The sequence below is a fragment of the Crotalus tigris genome, unplaced genomic scaffold (assembly GCF_016545835.1).
Source record: "Crotalus tigris isolate CLP2741 ecotype Arizona unplaced genomic scaffold, ASM1654583v1 scf7180000023606.2106662, whole genome shotgun sequence".
Lineage (NCBI taxonomy): Eukaryota > Metazoa > Chordata > Lepidosauria > Squamata > Viperidae > Crotalus > Crotalus tigris.
Window position 1 is genome coordinate 1,186,490 of NW_024100074.1, and position 14,586 is coordinate 1,201,075.

Below are 14,586 nucleotides of genomic sequence, written 5' to 3' on the forward strand. Positions count from 1 at the left end.
AAGGCCATTTATCAACAACAATCAGCACAAATTATAGTTAATGGGGGATTAACAGACGTATTTAAAATAGGAAAAGGTACAAGACAGGGTTGTCCTTTATCCCCCTTGCTATTTGTATTAACAATGGAGATTTTACTTATTAAAATTCGAGACTCATCTAGATTAAAAGGAATAAAAATAAGTAAGATTGATTATAGGCTGAGAGCTTTTGCTGATGATTTGGTTGTGACATTATCCCATCCAACAGATTCGGTCAAAGATTTGGTTGAAATTTTAGCACAGTATGGACAGGTCTCTGGTTTTAAGGTAAATAAGAATAAAACTAAAATATTATTGAAAAATATGTCTAGGAAGGGAAAAGATTTTAAGCTGAAACAACCGGTTATGAAATAGTTAATAAGGTTAAGTATTTAGGAGTTTATATTACAACATCTAATGGAAAATTGTATAAGAATAATTATGAACACTTATGGGTTAAAGTTCAAAAAGATTTAAATGATTGGCAAAAGCTACAACTATCGTTATTGAGGAGAATTTCAGTAGTGAAAATGAATGTTCTACCAAAGTTTCTTTTTTTGTTTCAGATGATACCCATTTTAAAGAAGGATGTTAATTTGGATGAGTGGCAGAAGGGTATTAATAAATTTATTTGGGGCGGGAAGAAATCAAGGGTAAAGTTTAAGATTTTACAAGATGCTGGAGAAAGAGGTGGACTTAAAGCACCAAATTTGAAATTATATTATGATGCGGCCACTTTAACTTTAGTAAGTGACTGGCTTAATTTAACAAATAGAGATATTCTTGTTCTTGAAGGGTGGGATTTATTATATGGTTGGCATGCATATTTAATTTTTGATAAGAAAGTAGATTGGGTCTTTAAGTCACATATTTTAAGATATGCTTTACTTCGAGTTTGGAAAAAATATTATAAGTTAAATTATAAAATACCTATTTGGGAGATCCCTGGACAAGCAATCCAGGGGGTTTCTAAGGGGGTGAATTTTGACAACATTTCGTATAAAGAGTTACTTATTTGGTCGGGCACTGATTGGCAATTAAAGTCTTCTGATGTGTTAAGGCAAGAAAACATTTTACAATCGTGGTTTCAATATTTGCAAATCGTGCAGAGATGGACTTTGGATAAGAAAGTGGGAATTACTTTAGTAGATGAAAATTTGGTAATTCAGATCAAGGATCAGAAATGTGCCCATATTAAAAGAATTTATAATGAGTTAATAAAATTGGATTCAGAAACAGAGTTAGTTAAAGATTGTATGATTAAATGGGCCCAGAATATTCAAGAACTGATCTCGTTGGACTTATGGGAGGTAATTTGGACTAGAAATGTTAAATTTACGCAGGCCCAGAATTTGAGGGAAAATTTTTATAAAATGTTTTATAGATGGCATCTGGATCCTAAAAAGCTGTCCTGTATGTACCCGAACCTGCAACCTAAATGTTGGAGATGTGGTTGCTTGGATGCAACCTATTTTCATGTTTGGTGGACTTGTAAAGTTATTAAAGCCTTCTGGATTATGATTTGGTGAAACATTCAAAAGGTTTTTAAAAAGAAGATTAAGTTTACTCCCTAACTGTTTCTTTTGGGAATTTTTGTGGATTTTAATGTTAAAGAAACTATTTTAATGTTGAATTTAATAACAGCAGCAAGATTACTGGTGGGTCAATATTGGAAGAAGGATACTCTGCCTTCTTTAGAAGAATGGGTATTTAAGGTTTCTAATTTTGCAGAAATGGCTAAAATTTCTGCTTATTTAAAGGACTATTCACAAGAGAGATATTTTAACGTATGGAGAAGATGGATGGAATATGTTCAGAAGAAATATGGAACTACAAAGTTTCACTTATTCTATGAGTAATGATTTTGTTTATAAACTTACGATGTTAAAGTTTGAAGAGAGTTAAGGGTTTTTATGATTTTGTTCATTGTATAATTAGTAAACTTAAATAGATTATGTTTAATATGTTTGCATAATCCTGTATTTTGCTCTGGGAAGTCGGGGTGGGGGGAGGGGGGTGGGGGGTGAATGGGTTGAAGTTTAAGTAGTTCAGATAAAGTAGAAATAGTCTTATTGTATATAATATTAATGTTTTAATTTTGAGAGAGGAACTGCTCAAGCATTTCCCCTGGACCGCATCAAAAGGGAGAAGAAGAAGGTGAGAAGTAAGTAGGTAGCTGGAGGTGAAGGAGGAGAGGGGGTGAGTGAAGAAAAAGAGGGAAAGAAGTAAGTTGGTTTGAGGTGGGATGCGGTTTGGGGGGAAATGGGTGGGCAAGACCGAATGTGGTGTGTATCAATTTGTTTTATTTTTTATCTGAAGTATTTGTAAGATTGTTATGTATTGTAAAATTGAAAATAAAAATTTTTACAAAAAAAAAGAAGCTTTTGTGAGCAAAGTGTGTGAATGAGAGCAAGAGAGAAGCTTTTGCAAGCAACATGTGTGAAGGGAAAAAGAAAAGGAAAAGGCATTGACTTCTGAGTTCCACTGTTGCAGTAGGAAGGAAGCATTAACATTGAACCTCAACTTTTTACTTTTCCATAATATTATAAATTAGCCATTTCTATAACAACAAATGAATCTAACCAGTAAAGCCCAAAATCCACCCCCTTTTTTTTAGTCATCAAGTTTTTGATATCTTGCTAAGCACTGGTGGTACTCGAATATTGTCATGTCCTAAAAGTGGTACAATCTGTGAAAGGTTGAAAAGCCCAGCCTTAGATAACCTGGATTCATGTCATGAAGTGTTTTGAAGGTGATAACCAACACCTTGAATTGGATTCGGAAGCAAATTGGCAACCCGTATAGCTTGTGAAACAATGGAGTAACACAGGCCACCCTAGGGGCTCCAAGAACTGTCTGCACTATTGCATTCTACGCCAGCTTTAGCTTCTGAATACTCTTCAAGGGTATCCCCATCTAGAACATATTGCAGTAGTCTAAGTGTGTGATGACCAGGGCTTGAGCACAAGGACTCCTGATCCAGGAAGGGCCACAACTGGTGCACAACACAAAGTTTCACAAAGGCTGTTCTGGCCATGACTTCCACCTGCTTGTTGACAGGAGTCATAAGTCCAGGAGAACCCCCAAGTTGCATACCAGGTCTATCTAGGGCAGTGCAATTCCATGCAGAACTAAAGATGTTAAAGTCCTGTGCATCCAAAGCCACTTGGAACCAGGTTCAACCGAACATCTGTACTCATCCAGATCCCCACAGCCTCCAAGCACTGTGAGAGGGCACTTGGGTCACCAAGATGGAGATGTAAAGTTGAGTATCATCAGCATACTGTATGCTAGACATGTCAAACACAAGGCTTGCAAGCCGGATCTGGCCTGGCCTGGGGACCTGCTCTGGAAACAGCGAAGGACCAGCCCATGGTGCCTCGGCCCGGCCCAGGCCGACCGGGTACTGATCTACAACCTGGTGCCAGTCATCAAAGCCAGAATCTACTCAGCCTTAGTTCCATGGGGCAGCCCTGGAACCAGTGACAGGCACCCCCATCCCATCCCCTGGCATATGCGCAAGAGGCGGTGAGCAGGCGGAGTCCGGCATCCCTGCTGGCTGTCTTGCCCCGCAGGCTGACTTCACCCAGGATGCCGGGACTGGTCGTCTCCTGTGCACACACCCAGGGAGGCGGGGCAGAAGCCTCAGGGCAGCCCCTCAGTGGTTGAAGGCTGAGTGCGTTCTGGCTTTGATGGACGCAACCATGTTGTAGATCAGCGTCATTCCCCCTCCCACCAGCAACTCCATGGCCCACTTGTTGACCTAGCCTTGCAGCCACAAGGCTTCCCTTTCACCAGGACTGGCCTCGCCCACCTGCGTGGGATAGCAACAGCCGGTGGCAGCATGGACACTGGCAGCATTGGCAATCTTTCTTCCTCCCATCACCCTTTCCTGAGCGTCAAGGAAGGAAAGAGATGAGAAGGAAAAGGAAGGAACAGAGGAAGGAAGGAAGGAAGAAACGGAGGGAGGGAGGAAGGGAGGTTGAGAGGGAAAAGAGGGAGGGAGGAAGGAACAGAGGGAGGGAGAGAGGGGGAGGGAGGGAGGGAGGAAGGAAGGGCAACTTGGTTGGAGATGCCCCAGTTCACGCAGTTCTGCTTCAATCCTGGATGCATTGAGACTTGGACTCAAAGGTGAAAGCAATTTTGTGTTTTCTTTTGTTACAGACAGGACTTTATTGGAAATCCAAGTTAATATTGGAAGGAAGGAAGGGAGGGAGGGAGGGAGGGAGGGAGGGAGGGAGGTTGAGAGAAAAGAGGGAGGGAGGGAGGAACAGAGGGAGGGAGGGAGGGAGGGAGGAAGGAAGGGCAACTTGGTTGGAGATGCCCCAGTTCACGCAGTTCTGCTTCAATCCTGAATCCATTGAGACTTGGACTCAAAGGCGAAAGCAATTTTGTGTTTTCTTTTGTTATTTCTTTTATTGGAAATCCAAGTTAACATTGGTATTCTTGAATTGTGAACTCTTAGGACAGTATCCCCTCCTTGTGTGTTGCAAACAGCCATTTACAGTGGGGAAAACAGGATAAAGCAGAGTGGGAGGGAAATATTTTCCTTTGCTATATTTCCAGTCTGAATTAGACCAAGGCAGGGCCCCTACAAGAGAGCCCTTTTAAAGATTATGTATTAATAGAAGCAACTAAGCTACCTCTGTTCTAAATCTGTTGCACATAAAAAATGGAAGAGCTCTGATCAACTGTGACAGCCACCATTTTGACAGTTTTGCTGTACTGTTGTCTGTGGATGCCCCCACTAAATGCAAGCATTGGATAAATTAAGCTTGGTTTGCTCTCAATCTTAAGTGGCCACAGACTACTAGCAAAATTGGTATTTGATCACAAGAAAAGGAGGCATCAAGAAATGTTTCCCCTTTTGCATTTGAACATCTAAGAAGGGACAGGAAAGGAGAAAGGGAAAGAGGAAAGACAAAAGGAAGAAAAGAGGGGATGGAAGAAGAAGGAAAGGAGAATGAAGAGGGAAGGAAAAAGAAGAAAAAGGAAAGGAAGAAAAGAAAGAAGAAGGAAGATTATAATGAGAGGGAGGAAGGGTCTGAGGGAAGTCCTGCCTTAGCACTTGGCCACGAGCAGCCCTGCTGCCCTTTTGCCATTCTCTTGTCCCCTCCTCCTGACCTCTCCTGGTGGTCTCCCATCCTATCGCTGAGGATGCTTTGGTTACAAAGCCGGGTCTCGTCTCAGGGAGAGGGAGTGGGCCCCCCTCTGATACAGACTTTTTGCCCTCACACACACACCATGAGCAACTTGGCCAAGGAGAGCGAGCCAATCAGCAGCAGCCTTGAGGAGGAGGAAAGGCTGGACTGGGTGCTAGCCCTCCACTGCCCAGAGCTCTGGGCAGCCTGCATCTCTGGGGGTCTTCTGCACGGCCTAAGAGGGACAGCAAGGCTCCCCAGCCCCACCCAGGCCACCATAGGCGGCCCCTGACACGGGTGATGTTGAGCTGGCCACACCCACCTTGGCCATGTCCACCTTGGCCCCCCAAAGTCAACCACAACCCTGATGCGGCCCTCAATGAAATCGAGTTTGCCACCCCTGCTGTATGCAGATAAGAACAGATCTAAATTTAATTTTTAAAACACAAAGACTGAACAATTAAAATACATCACAAACATGTAGCTGTCTAGAAAACTTGCTCAGCTGTTGGATGATACAGGAATTTATGGTCTGTAAAGGATAATTAGAAAAATAAAGAGAAGGAAGTAAATACTAATTTCTGAACATTTTCTAGAAGCAAATCCAAGGAATTAAGAGTGGCAATGGTGATAAGAACTTAAAAATGCTAGACCACATGGTATCATGTGAGAATTCTTAAATTCTTAAAATAAAAGTACCACTGATCTTTTAACAGAAAGTATATAATAACCCTAAGATCTGTCTATGTATAAGACAGCTATAATGTTTCCATTGAAATACTAATTAAAAAAAAACAAAAACAATTACTGATACTTATAGACTTGAATCTCACTTTAAAGTAAATTATAAAACTATTATTTCCTATAAAATTAATGGGCATATAGCAAAAAAATACCAATATTGAAGAATTAACATGGCTTCTGCTAAGAAATAATGCTAATTTCTTGGAATTTTTTGAAATATGAAGCACACTGATGAAGTCTGTTTGCTTGGGCTTTTAAAAAGCTTTTGGAAAACACTCTGATAAAAAAATAGCATCATGGAATAAGAGGAGAGATCCTCCTATATGCAGGTAGTTAAATAAGAGAAAGCAGTAAATAACTACTGAATTATTGAAATGTGGATTAAATGGTGAATATTTCCAAAGATAGAACAAAGAGATAGATAATTTATTCCTAGTGATTTTATAGTCTGAATTCCTGCTTTTCTACCTAATTAAAAATTGTTAGTCATTAACAGGGATCTGGGCGAATTTAGTTTATCTTAATGTGTATTTTAACTCAGAGGTCTCCAACCTTTTTGGTTTGGCGGCCCGGAAAGGGATGCAGGCACTGCTATGTGCATGTGCACAAAAGGGCCATGCGCAACTGCATGTGCGTATGCAAATGGCTGCATGTGAGTGCATACGCATGTGCATACAGGGCTGCATGGGCATGAGTGCTGCAAATGGGGTGGCTCTAGTGCTGGCGGGATGCTATGGGTGGCACTAGTACTGGTGGGATGCTCGGGGCGGCACTAGTGCTGGTGGGACGCTCGGGGCGGTGCTAGTGCGACTGTGGGAGGGTGAGTGTGTGCGCTCATGCACTGACCATCCCTTCACATGGCCCGTTGGCCAAGTGGCAGCAGCCCGATAGTGGGCCGTGGCCCACAGGTTGGGGATCCCTGTTTTAACTGATGCAGTTTGTTTAAGTGGATGCTTTAATACAGTTTGCCTGGACAGTGTTCTGTAAACAATGTTACCTCTTGTGATCTAGAAAGCAAACTTATCTGTTGTTGCACCTGGACTCTAGAACAAGCAGCTCTGCCCCCCTCCCCCCGGCCTGAGATCTGCATTACCACTATCCTGGTTTCATTCAAATGGAACCTTAAAACCTGGGGTTTCCTGAAGACATTGAGTAATTACTTTGTAATTAAGCAGTTTTATACATGTGATAAACAAATAAGATATCCTTGTATTTTATTGCCCAGCAAAACTAATTCTGGGTGCAGAATTAAGGCATATAGCTACTTATTTCCCTTGCAGGAAGAATTTTGCTAACTGTTTGTTTTCACTCTTTATAGGATGCGTCAGGATGAAACGCTACAGGCATCTAAGCAGCAGTGACAGTTCAGACAATGAAAGTAAATAAAGTGATCTAATCTTCCTTTGATCTGTAACTTTTCCTGTGGTTTCTTTCTCTGGTTTGAGGGCAAACTGTTATATTTTTTCTTCAGCTATAAAAAGAATTGCATTTCTTGTTTGATTTCATTTCCTCTTGTATACTGTGGTATTTAGTAATATCAAAGAAGATCAAAACAAAATTAGAAACATTACAAAGAGAAGGTAAATGTAACTGTTAAATACAGTTTCTTCAAAGCCTTTGTTTAGAATGTAAAATACTGCATAATTCTAACAGGTTGCATGTATTCTAGTATGTAATCCTGAAGCTTCTATTTTCCAAATGAGATTTGCTGGTTTACTCACTTCTATATGTGGAAATGCTTGGTTATATATAATTTGTAGAATTTTTTTTTCAAAATTTAAAATGACTATAAATAAAAGTTAAATACCAGTTTAGATTCCAATTGGCACTTTATAGTGCTACTAGTTCTTTAAGTGTGTAAGCAATTGATCAGCTTCTCTTTTAAAGCAGAGAGAGTAGATCTTTTGTTCCACTTTTTGTCATTTTGCTATTATGGCTGCAGTGGCACAGCTGTTGGAAAAGATGCTGAACATTCCCAAACATCAGCTGCTAAAATTCATACAACATGCGGGACTTGTTGTTTTAGAAATCATCTGGCATTCTTGCATTCCTTCTTTTTTAAATGATACTTTTATTGAAGTTTAAATATATATATAGCATTACCCCCTCAGAGGCCACCAAAGCCCAGGCCCTCCCAGCCCTGCTCTCCTCTGTCGCGCTCTGCGGTGCGCTCTCAAGGTGTTAGTGAAGTGTCTTTTCTAGCAGAAGCTCACGCGAAGTGAGGAGGTGACAGACTCTCATCATCAAAGGGGGGGCTTTCAGGAACAAAGATGACCAGCCCCTAGCCCAGTGGTTCTCAACTTTCCTAATGCCGTGACCCTTTAATACAGTTCCTCATGTTGTTGTGACCCCCAACCCTAGGGGCTCTCCAAGCGCGCACCGATGCCGCCCACTCACCCGCCGCATTCGGGGCTCAGCACGCCTCGCCTGTCCTTGCCTCACTTCCGAAGGTCGCCGGCCTGCCTGGCTCCAGCTGGCCAGGGAGGGGGGGCAGGAAGGCTGTGCCGCTGACTCTGCCCAGCCTGGTTGGAGAAGCGCCGAGGCGGGGAAAGAGAGAGAGAGAGAGCACCAGCAGAGCTTAGTTCAGCCTCCTCTGCGAAAAGGGCTGCGAAGCAGCGCAGCCTCCCTTAGGAGATGCTTGACAGAAACGAATCCGGCGCTGCAACGGCCCTCAGCTCGAAGCCATGCGGAGACGGATAGAGGAGCGGTGTCTCGGTTCCTAAGACCATCAGAAATATGTGTTTTCCGATGGTCTTAGGTGACCCCTGTGAAAGGGTCGTTCGACCCCCAAAGGGGTCATGACCCACAGGTTGAGAACTGCTGCCCTAGCCCCAATAGTCAATGCATGACGGTGTTTAACAGCCCCAGGAAGTCATAGCAGCAATAGTGAATGATTTCACAGCGACCGTTTGGAAACAAGTGGGGTGGGGAAAACCCCACCTACAGGCAGCGATAGGAACACGAACAAAGGTAGTCAGGGTTCTGCAGCTCGCCCTGCCAGGGCAACTCCCCATAATGTCTATAACTTGCACAGGTAACAATAATCAAAGTTTGGATGGCCGCTAGTCTCCAAAGTAGTAACGACCAGCCTCTCCTTCTCTTCTGTTGTTGCTCGCAGTCTCAGGTCTCATCGGTGTCAAACCCTCTCCCCCCTTTCCTTTATTGTTAAAATCTGAATTTAGCAACCCCAGCAACTTTCTCTCTTCTCACTCTCTCTTGCCTCTGCTTTGGATATTCCCCCCTGCGAAAGAAAGCAGTAAAATTCCACCTTCTCACTCTCTCTCACTCTCTCCTTCCCTCTCCTTCACAGAAAGGGATCAGCTAAAACTCAAATTCCTCTTCGACTTCACCTGGTCTCCCTCCGACAACAGCCACAGCAACCACCCCTACCCCCTTTCTTTCCTCCTTTTTCTTTCCTTCTGCCCGATCCACGCCCGCTGCACCCAAAACCAGCAGCAGCTGTCCGAGCTTCCCTCTCACCGGGCAGGTTCACGCAAAGCCTTTCAGCCAGCCTCGCTATGTATAGATAAAAAACTAGTGCAAATTAAGAAAAATACTAATTCCCTTTATCTATATAGGGATCAGGATAGAATCAAAGTGGGTAACTACTTTTGAAATACACAGACTACATGTTCTTGGCCTGTCCTCTTGGTACCCTTATATTTCCTGCTGAAACTCAAAAATTAAAGATGGTTATCTCAGAATTGAAAACCATTCTGCTTGTCTGGATTAACCTACCACGCTTGCTAGTAATTTGCTAGGCATCATATTACCTGATGGAATTTGAAAATACACCCAGAACAGTACATTGCAGATATTCTTGTTTATAGTTAATGGATCAATTTCTTCTGTTATGAGATGTAGGGAAGTCAAGAAGTGCTAGTTTTGGAACTATAGAATATTTCTATTTACCTCTTGAATCTATAACAAACTAATGATTTTAGGGCAACTTTTTCCTAATTGTTTATCTGCTTCCTAACAATGGAAATGTTTACAATTGTAATGGACAACATTGTTAGAAATAGTGGGTATTTCCTATAATTTTAGGAAATTGAAGTATATGTTAGTCTAATTTACATTTAATGATAAACCAGGTTTTTTGTAGTTTTAATTTATTTGAATATTTGAACTCACTTCGGACAACAAACTGTAGTGTAGTTCTGGCAAAATATCACTGTCTGAAACTGAGGTTTGATGCACCAATCAAGTCTTCTTTTATTATAAGTTGTTTTCTGAAGCTGGTTCATGACTCGTTTCTGATTTGTGGGATGCTCAAGCCTCTTGGCAATCAATTGAGATATAAGCCAAAACATCTAAAAAGGCTGAACTGTGCTTTCTGGCTCTTCCTCTAAGAATTTTTCCCCCCTTGCTCTGCTCCTCTTTGAGTACAATGAAGAGGCAGGCCCCTAGTTTACAAATCTGAAGGCATATATGTATGTCTTGCCAAAGCTGAATAGAATGTCCGGTTTACAGAATGAAAAGTATAAATGCTAAAAAAAAAAAAATGAATATGGGATCCTCACCCCTCACACACATGGTTACAACAAATAAACTACAAAATTATCCCTCACAAACATACTTTTAGCAAAAAAATAAATAAATCACAAATTCATGGAAGAATAAACCTTTAAAATGCAGACAAATTCACATTCCGTTAAAAGTACTCAGAAACACAAATATCACATTTCCCCCACTTCATAAATAAAAATTGTGCACATATTGTCCTCATCTAAAATATACATGTGTGCAAAAATTACATTTTAGAAAACTTCCTACATATTTCTGTTTCTGGGGAAACAAAGGGACGTATGTTGCATTTTTCAGCAAATATAACTTGATATTTTGATATGTTTGGGTTATTTAGAAATTCTTGCTTTTGTACGTCTACAAAAACTAGATGAAAAATCAGAAATTGAGCTAAGAAGGCAGTAATTTTTTTCTTATCTGCAAACTTTACTATGACTTATTAAAAATATTTAATAAACTTTTCCTTAATAGTTTCTGTTCTAGGCAAATTTCAATTTTCTTTTTCTTTTTAATTGTCTTCCTTTTTCGTGCTGTTCATATAGGTCCTTCCACTTCTTTCTCCTTTTGTTGTAAATACAGAAGCAAATCAAAAACACCAGCAAATGAACAAAAAAAGCCTGCCGAGGTAAGGCTTTATATTTTGATTCATAGTGTTTTACTTTAATAATTTATTTACTTACATACCTGAATGTTTGCTGCTTCATATCCCAATCTTTTTTGTTTACTACTGAATCTATATTAATAAGAATGAACAACTAATTTATTATATTAGACTTATAATTTATATAATTTATTTCAGGATACTAACAATTATGTCAAACTAAATTAAAGACATTGGTTTATAGTTGCTGCAAAAAAATTATAAAATCAAGTCAGTCGGGGGGCGGGGCCAGCTGCCAGGAAGAACGGGTGTGTTGGATGATTCTCTGAAGCATCTAACCCCGTTCCCGACTGTTTGACAGATCCTTTGTGATCCCTAGTTCCCTGGAGGGGGACTGGGAACAACAAGGCGCCCTGGGGAGTGGATTCAGGCGGCAGCCAGGAGCCACGAACCCAGGAGAAGCTTTGACAAGTCAAGCGGAGAAGGGGAAACGGCCGACAATGGCGGCAGTGAAGAAATGACAGCAGTCAGCTGGCCGAAGCTTAGCGGTGGAAAAGCTGGACGGTGACATGACAGTTCCAGTCAAATTCATCTGAGCAGAGATTCTGGCTAGAAGGGATCCGGTGTGAGATCGTACTGGAGGATTTCACTTGAAACTTACCGACTTTAGTAGCCTACAAGAGGGGAGGAGGGATTTCCCTCACTCCTGGAAAAGCGGCGAAAAGGAAGGTTTGGCTAAAAAGGCTTGCCTGCTTACTTGCTACGTTGGCTGGATTTGTAGAGAAGAGAAAGGGGGCGTCCTCCTTCTTCCCTTACTCCAGAGACTGAAATTTAGCCCTGGAAGGCTAGCTACTCTAAGGCACAAGAGAGATCGTCTGGAAGGAAAAAAACGGAGGTAGACATTTTGGAATGAATAGACAAGTTTAATACCAGAGACAATATTAGAGTGACACCTGCTGGTTAAATCGAGAATTGCTGTAAGAGTGGGAAGGGAAAAACTACTAGGGAAAGAGACTGTGTAGCAAATTTGCCCTTTCCTTGTAATGTTAAGAACTTCTTGATTCTTAGTAACAACTTTGATACTCTGGAAAACATTTTAACAATTGTAAATAAGTGGGGAGGTTGGTTTGGAAAATTGAAAAAAATGTCTAGCACTCCAAATCTTACAAGGGCTGGAATAGGGAGAAAGCAGACACTTCAAACTACATTGCTGGAACCAGGTTCTGTTAGGCAAAGATCACTAGAAGAAATGGCTCAAAAAGATAGGGCAAACCCACTTAAAGACTTGCAACAAATGCTGCAATCAATGCAAGAGTTAATGTGTAAAAACCATGAAGATCTGAAAAAAGAAATAGGTGAAATAAGGAATGATACAGGTGAACTTAAAGATAAAATTAAATCTATGGATGGGAAATTTGAATCCTTCCACCACCAACTTATGAAAAATGAACAAAAACTAGTAGAAATGGAGGAAAGGATTGATAAAGAAGAGCAGAGAGTGGATGAAATGAATGAAAGGCTAGTTCAAGCCAATAAAGAATTAGAAACCACAGTTATTTCTTTGGAACTTGAGAAGGCTGCACATTATCTACGGTTTCAAAATGTAGGAGAGATGAAAGGTGAAGATCTCCCAGTAATAATGTCAGATATTCTAGCAGGAGCGTTGGGGTCTACAAGAGAGGAGATGGCCAATGAGATAGATGAAACCTATAGAATACACACAAATTACGCAAGACGACACAATCTTCCCAGAGAAGTGCACATTAGGTTTATTAAGAAATCAGTTAGGGATGAAATTCTTTTCAGATTCAGAGATGATACACTGGAATATCGAGGTAAACAGCTGATTGTACTTAAACAAGTGCCCAAAAGAGTGAGAGACCTGCGAAGGCCTTACCAATACATAACTTCCAAACTGATAAGGAAAAATATCAATTTTAGATGGCTAACTCCGGAAGGAATTCTGGTAACATGGCAGGAGAAAAAGTTTCGCCTAGACTCAATAGAAAAAGCAGAGGAATTCTACAGGGAAAACTTTGGTAGTAAGGAAGATTTAGTTGAAAGAGAAGCAAGAGAGGAAGGAGAGACACTGGTGCAAGCCATTGAAGCTAGAGGTAAAAGAGTTGAGCTTCGAGAGGACACTGATGAAGGGAAAAATGAAGAAAAGCAGGAGGAGAGTAGGTTTAAGGAAATTAAAGAGGCTAGACCGATAAGATCAACAGTGGAAAGAGGGAAGGATTTACAAACTCAAGAGTCTAGACCAGCAATAGTAACTAGATCTAAACATAGATAAGGAGGGGAAGAAATGTGTTGAATCTATATCTATCAACGTTAATGGCCTCAACTCTCCAACAAAAAGGAAGAAGTTTTTCAATAGGCTCAATAAGATGAATTTAGATATAATAATGTTACAAGAAGTCCACATTAAAAAACAACATCAATACTTATTAAATTGTCCCAAATTGGGGAATATGTTCGCAGCACTTTCGCAATATAAGAAAGGAGGTGTGGTAGTATATATTAAACAAGAAATTGTGGCTAAGCAAATTTATAAGGACGAAGATGGCAGAATTCTAATTGTGGAAGTAATTTTGAATAAAACCAAAATTCTTTTGGTTGGAATTTATGCCCCGAATGAGGGGCAAAAACATTTCTATAAAAAACTCTACAACATTATTAGCCAATTGGAACATGATAGCATTTGTATAATGGGTGACTATAATGCAATTGTGGATAATAATCTAGATTATAAATGTGGAAAGAATAGAAAAAGAATTAGAGGAACAATATCTGATATTTTCTTTAAAATGGTAGATGAGTTTAATATACAGGATATTTGGAGAGAAAGGAATCCTGGGAAAAAACAGTTTACTTTTTATTCTGGACGTCATCAATCTTGGTCCAGAATTGATATGGTGTGGATGTCAGCTGACTTAAATTTAGAAGTAGAGGAGATTATGATTGATACAAATACCTGGGCTGATCACAATCCGATTAGAATTAAATGGAAGGGGCAAAAAAACACGAGGAGATGGACTCTAAAAAGGGCAATCTTAAATCATAAAGAATTCAAATCAAAATTAGAAGAACAATTGGATCTGTTTTTTAAGTCAAACAAAAAGGAGGATACAAACTGCCAAAATTTATGGGATACAACCAAAGCCTACATGAGAGGCGTTGTAATTTCTTATATGGCTAGGCAACACAAAATCAAAACACAACGCCAAAGACAACTGGAAGAAGAACTACGTAAAGTTGAGGATAACCTGCAAAATGAACCACAAAGATGTGATTTGAAACAACAGATTGATTTAATTAAACATAAGATGGATATTATTACGAAGGAAGATCTAGGACAGCAGATAAAACGTACTAAACAAAATTTCTTTGAAAATGCTAATAAACCAGGGAGATGGTTGGCTTATAAAATCAAAAAACACAATAATAAGCAGAGAGTTACCAACCTTTATAACGCCAAAGGTGATATGGTGTGCCAGAACGAAGGAAAAAAGCTAGTGGCATATGAGTTTTACAAGAATTTATATAAGGACGACG

At 40.3% G+C, this 14,586-nt stretch overlaps 1 protein-coding gene across 12 annotated transcripts in view; it reads left to right on the forward strand.

Annotated features, from left to right (window-relative positions):
- Window positions 1–14,586, forward strand: part of JADE3 (jade family PHD finger 3) — a 166,947-nt gene that overhangs the window by 29,854 nt on the left and 122,507 nt on the right. For 10 of the 12 annotated variants that reach the window (XR_005553740.1, XR_005553741.1, XR_005553739.1 and 7 more), the window contains exons 2-3: window positions 7,222–7,281; window positions 10,973–11,055. The exons of 1 other annotated variant lie outside the window; for it this stretch is intronic. Coding sequence is in view for 8 of the 11 variants with exons in the window: in XM_039319636.1 (XP_039175570.1) it covers window positions 7,233–7,281; window positions 10,973–11,055 (132 nt within the window). In the remaining 3 variants the exon portion in view is untranslated. The remainder of the gene's footprint in view (window positions 1–7,221; window positions 7,282–10,972; window positions 11,056–14,586) is intronic. One more of the 12 variants, XM_039319633.1, reaches the window with a different exon arrangement.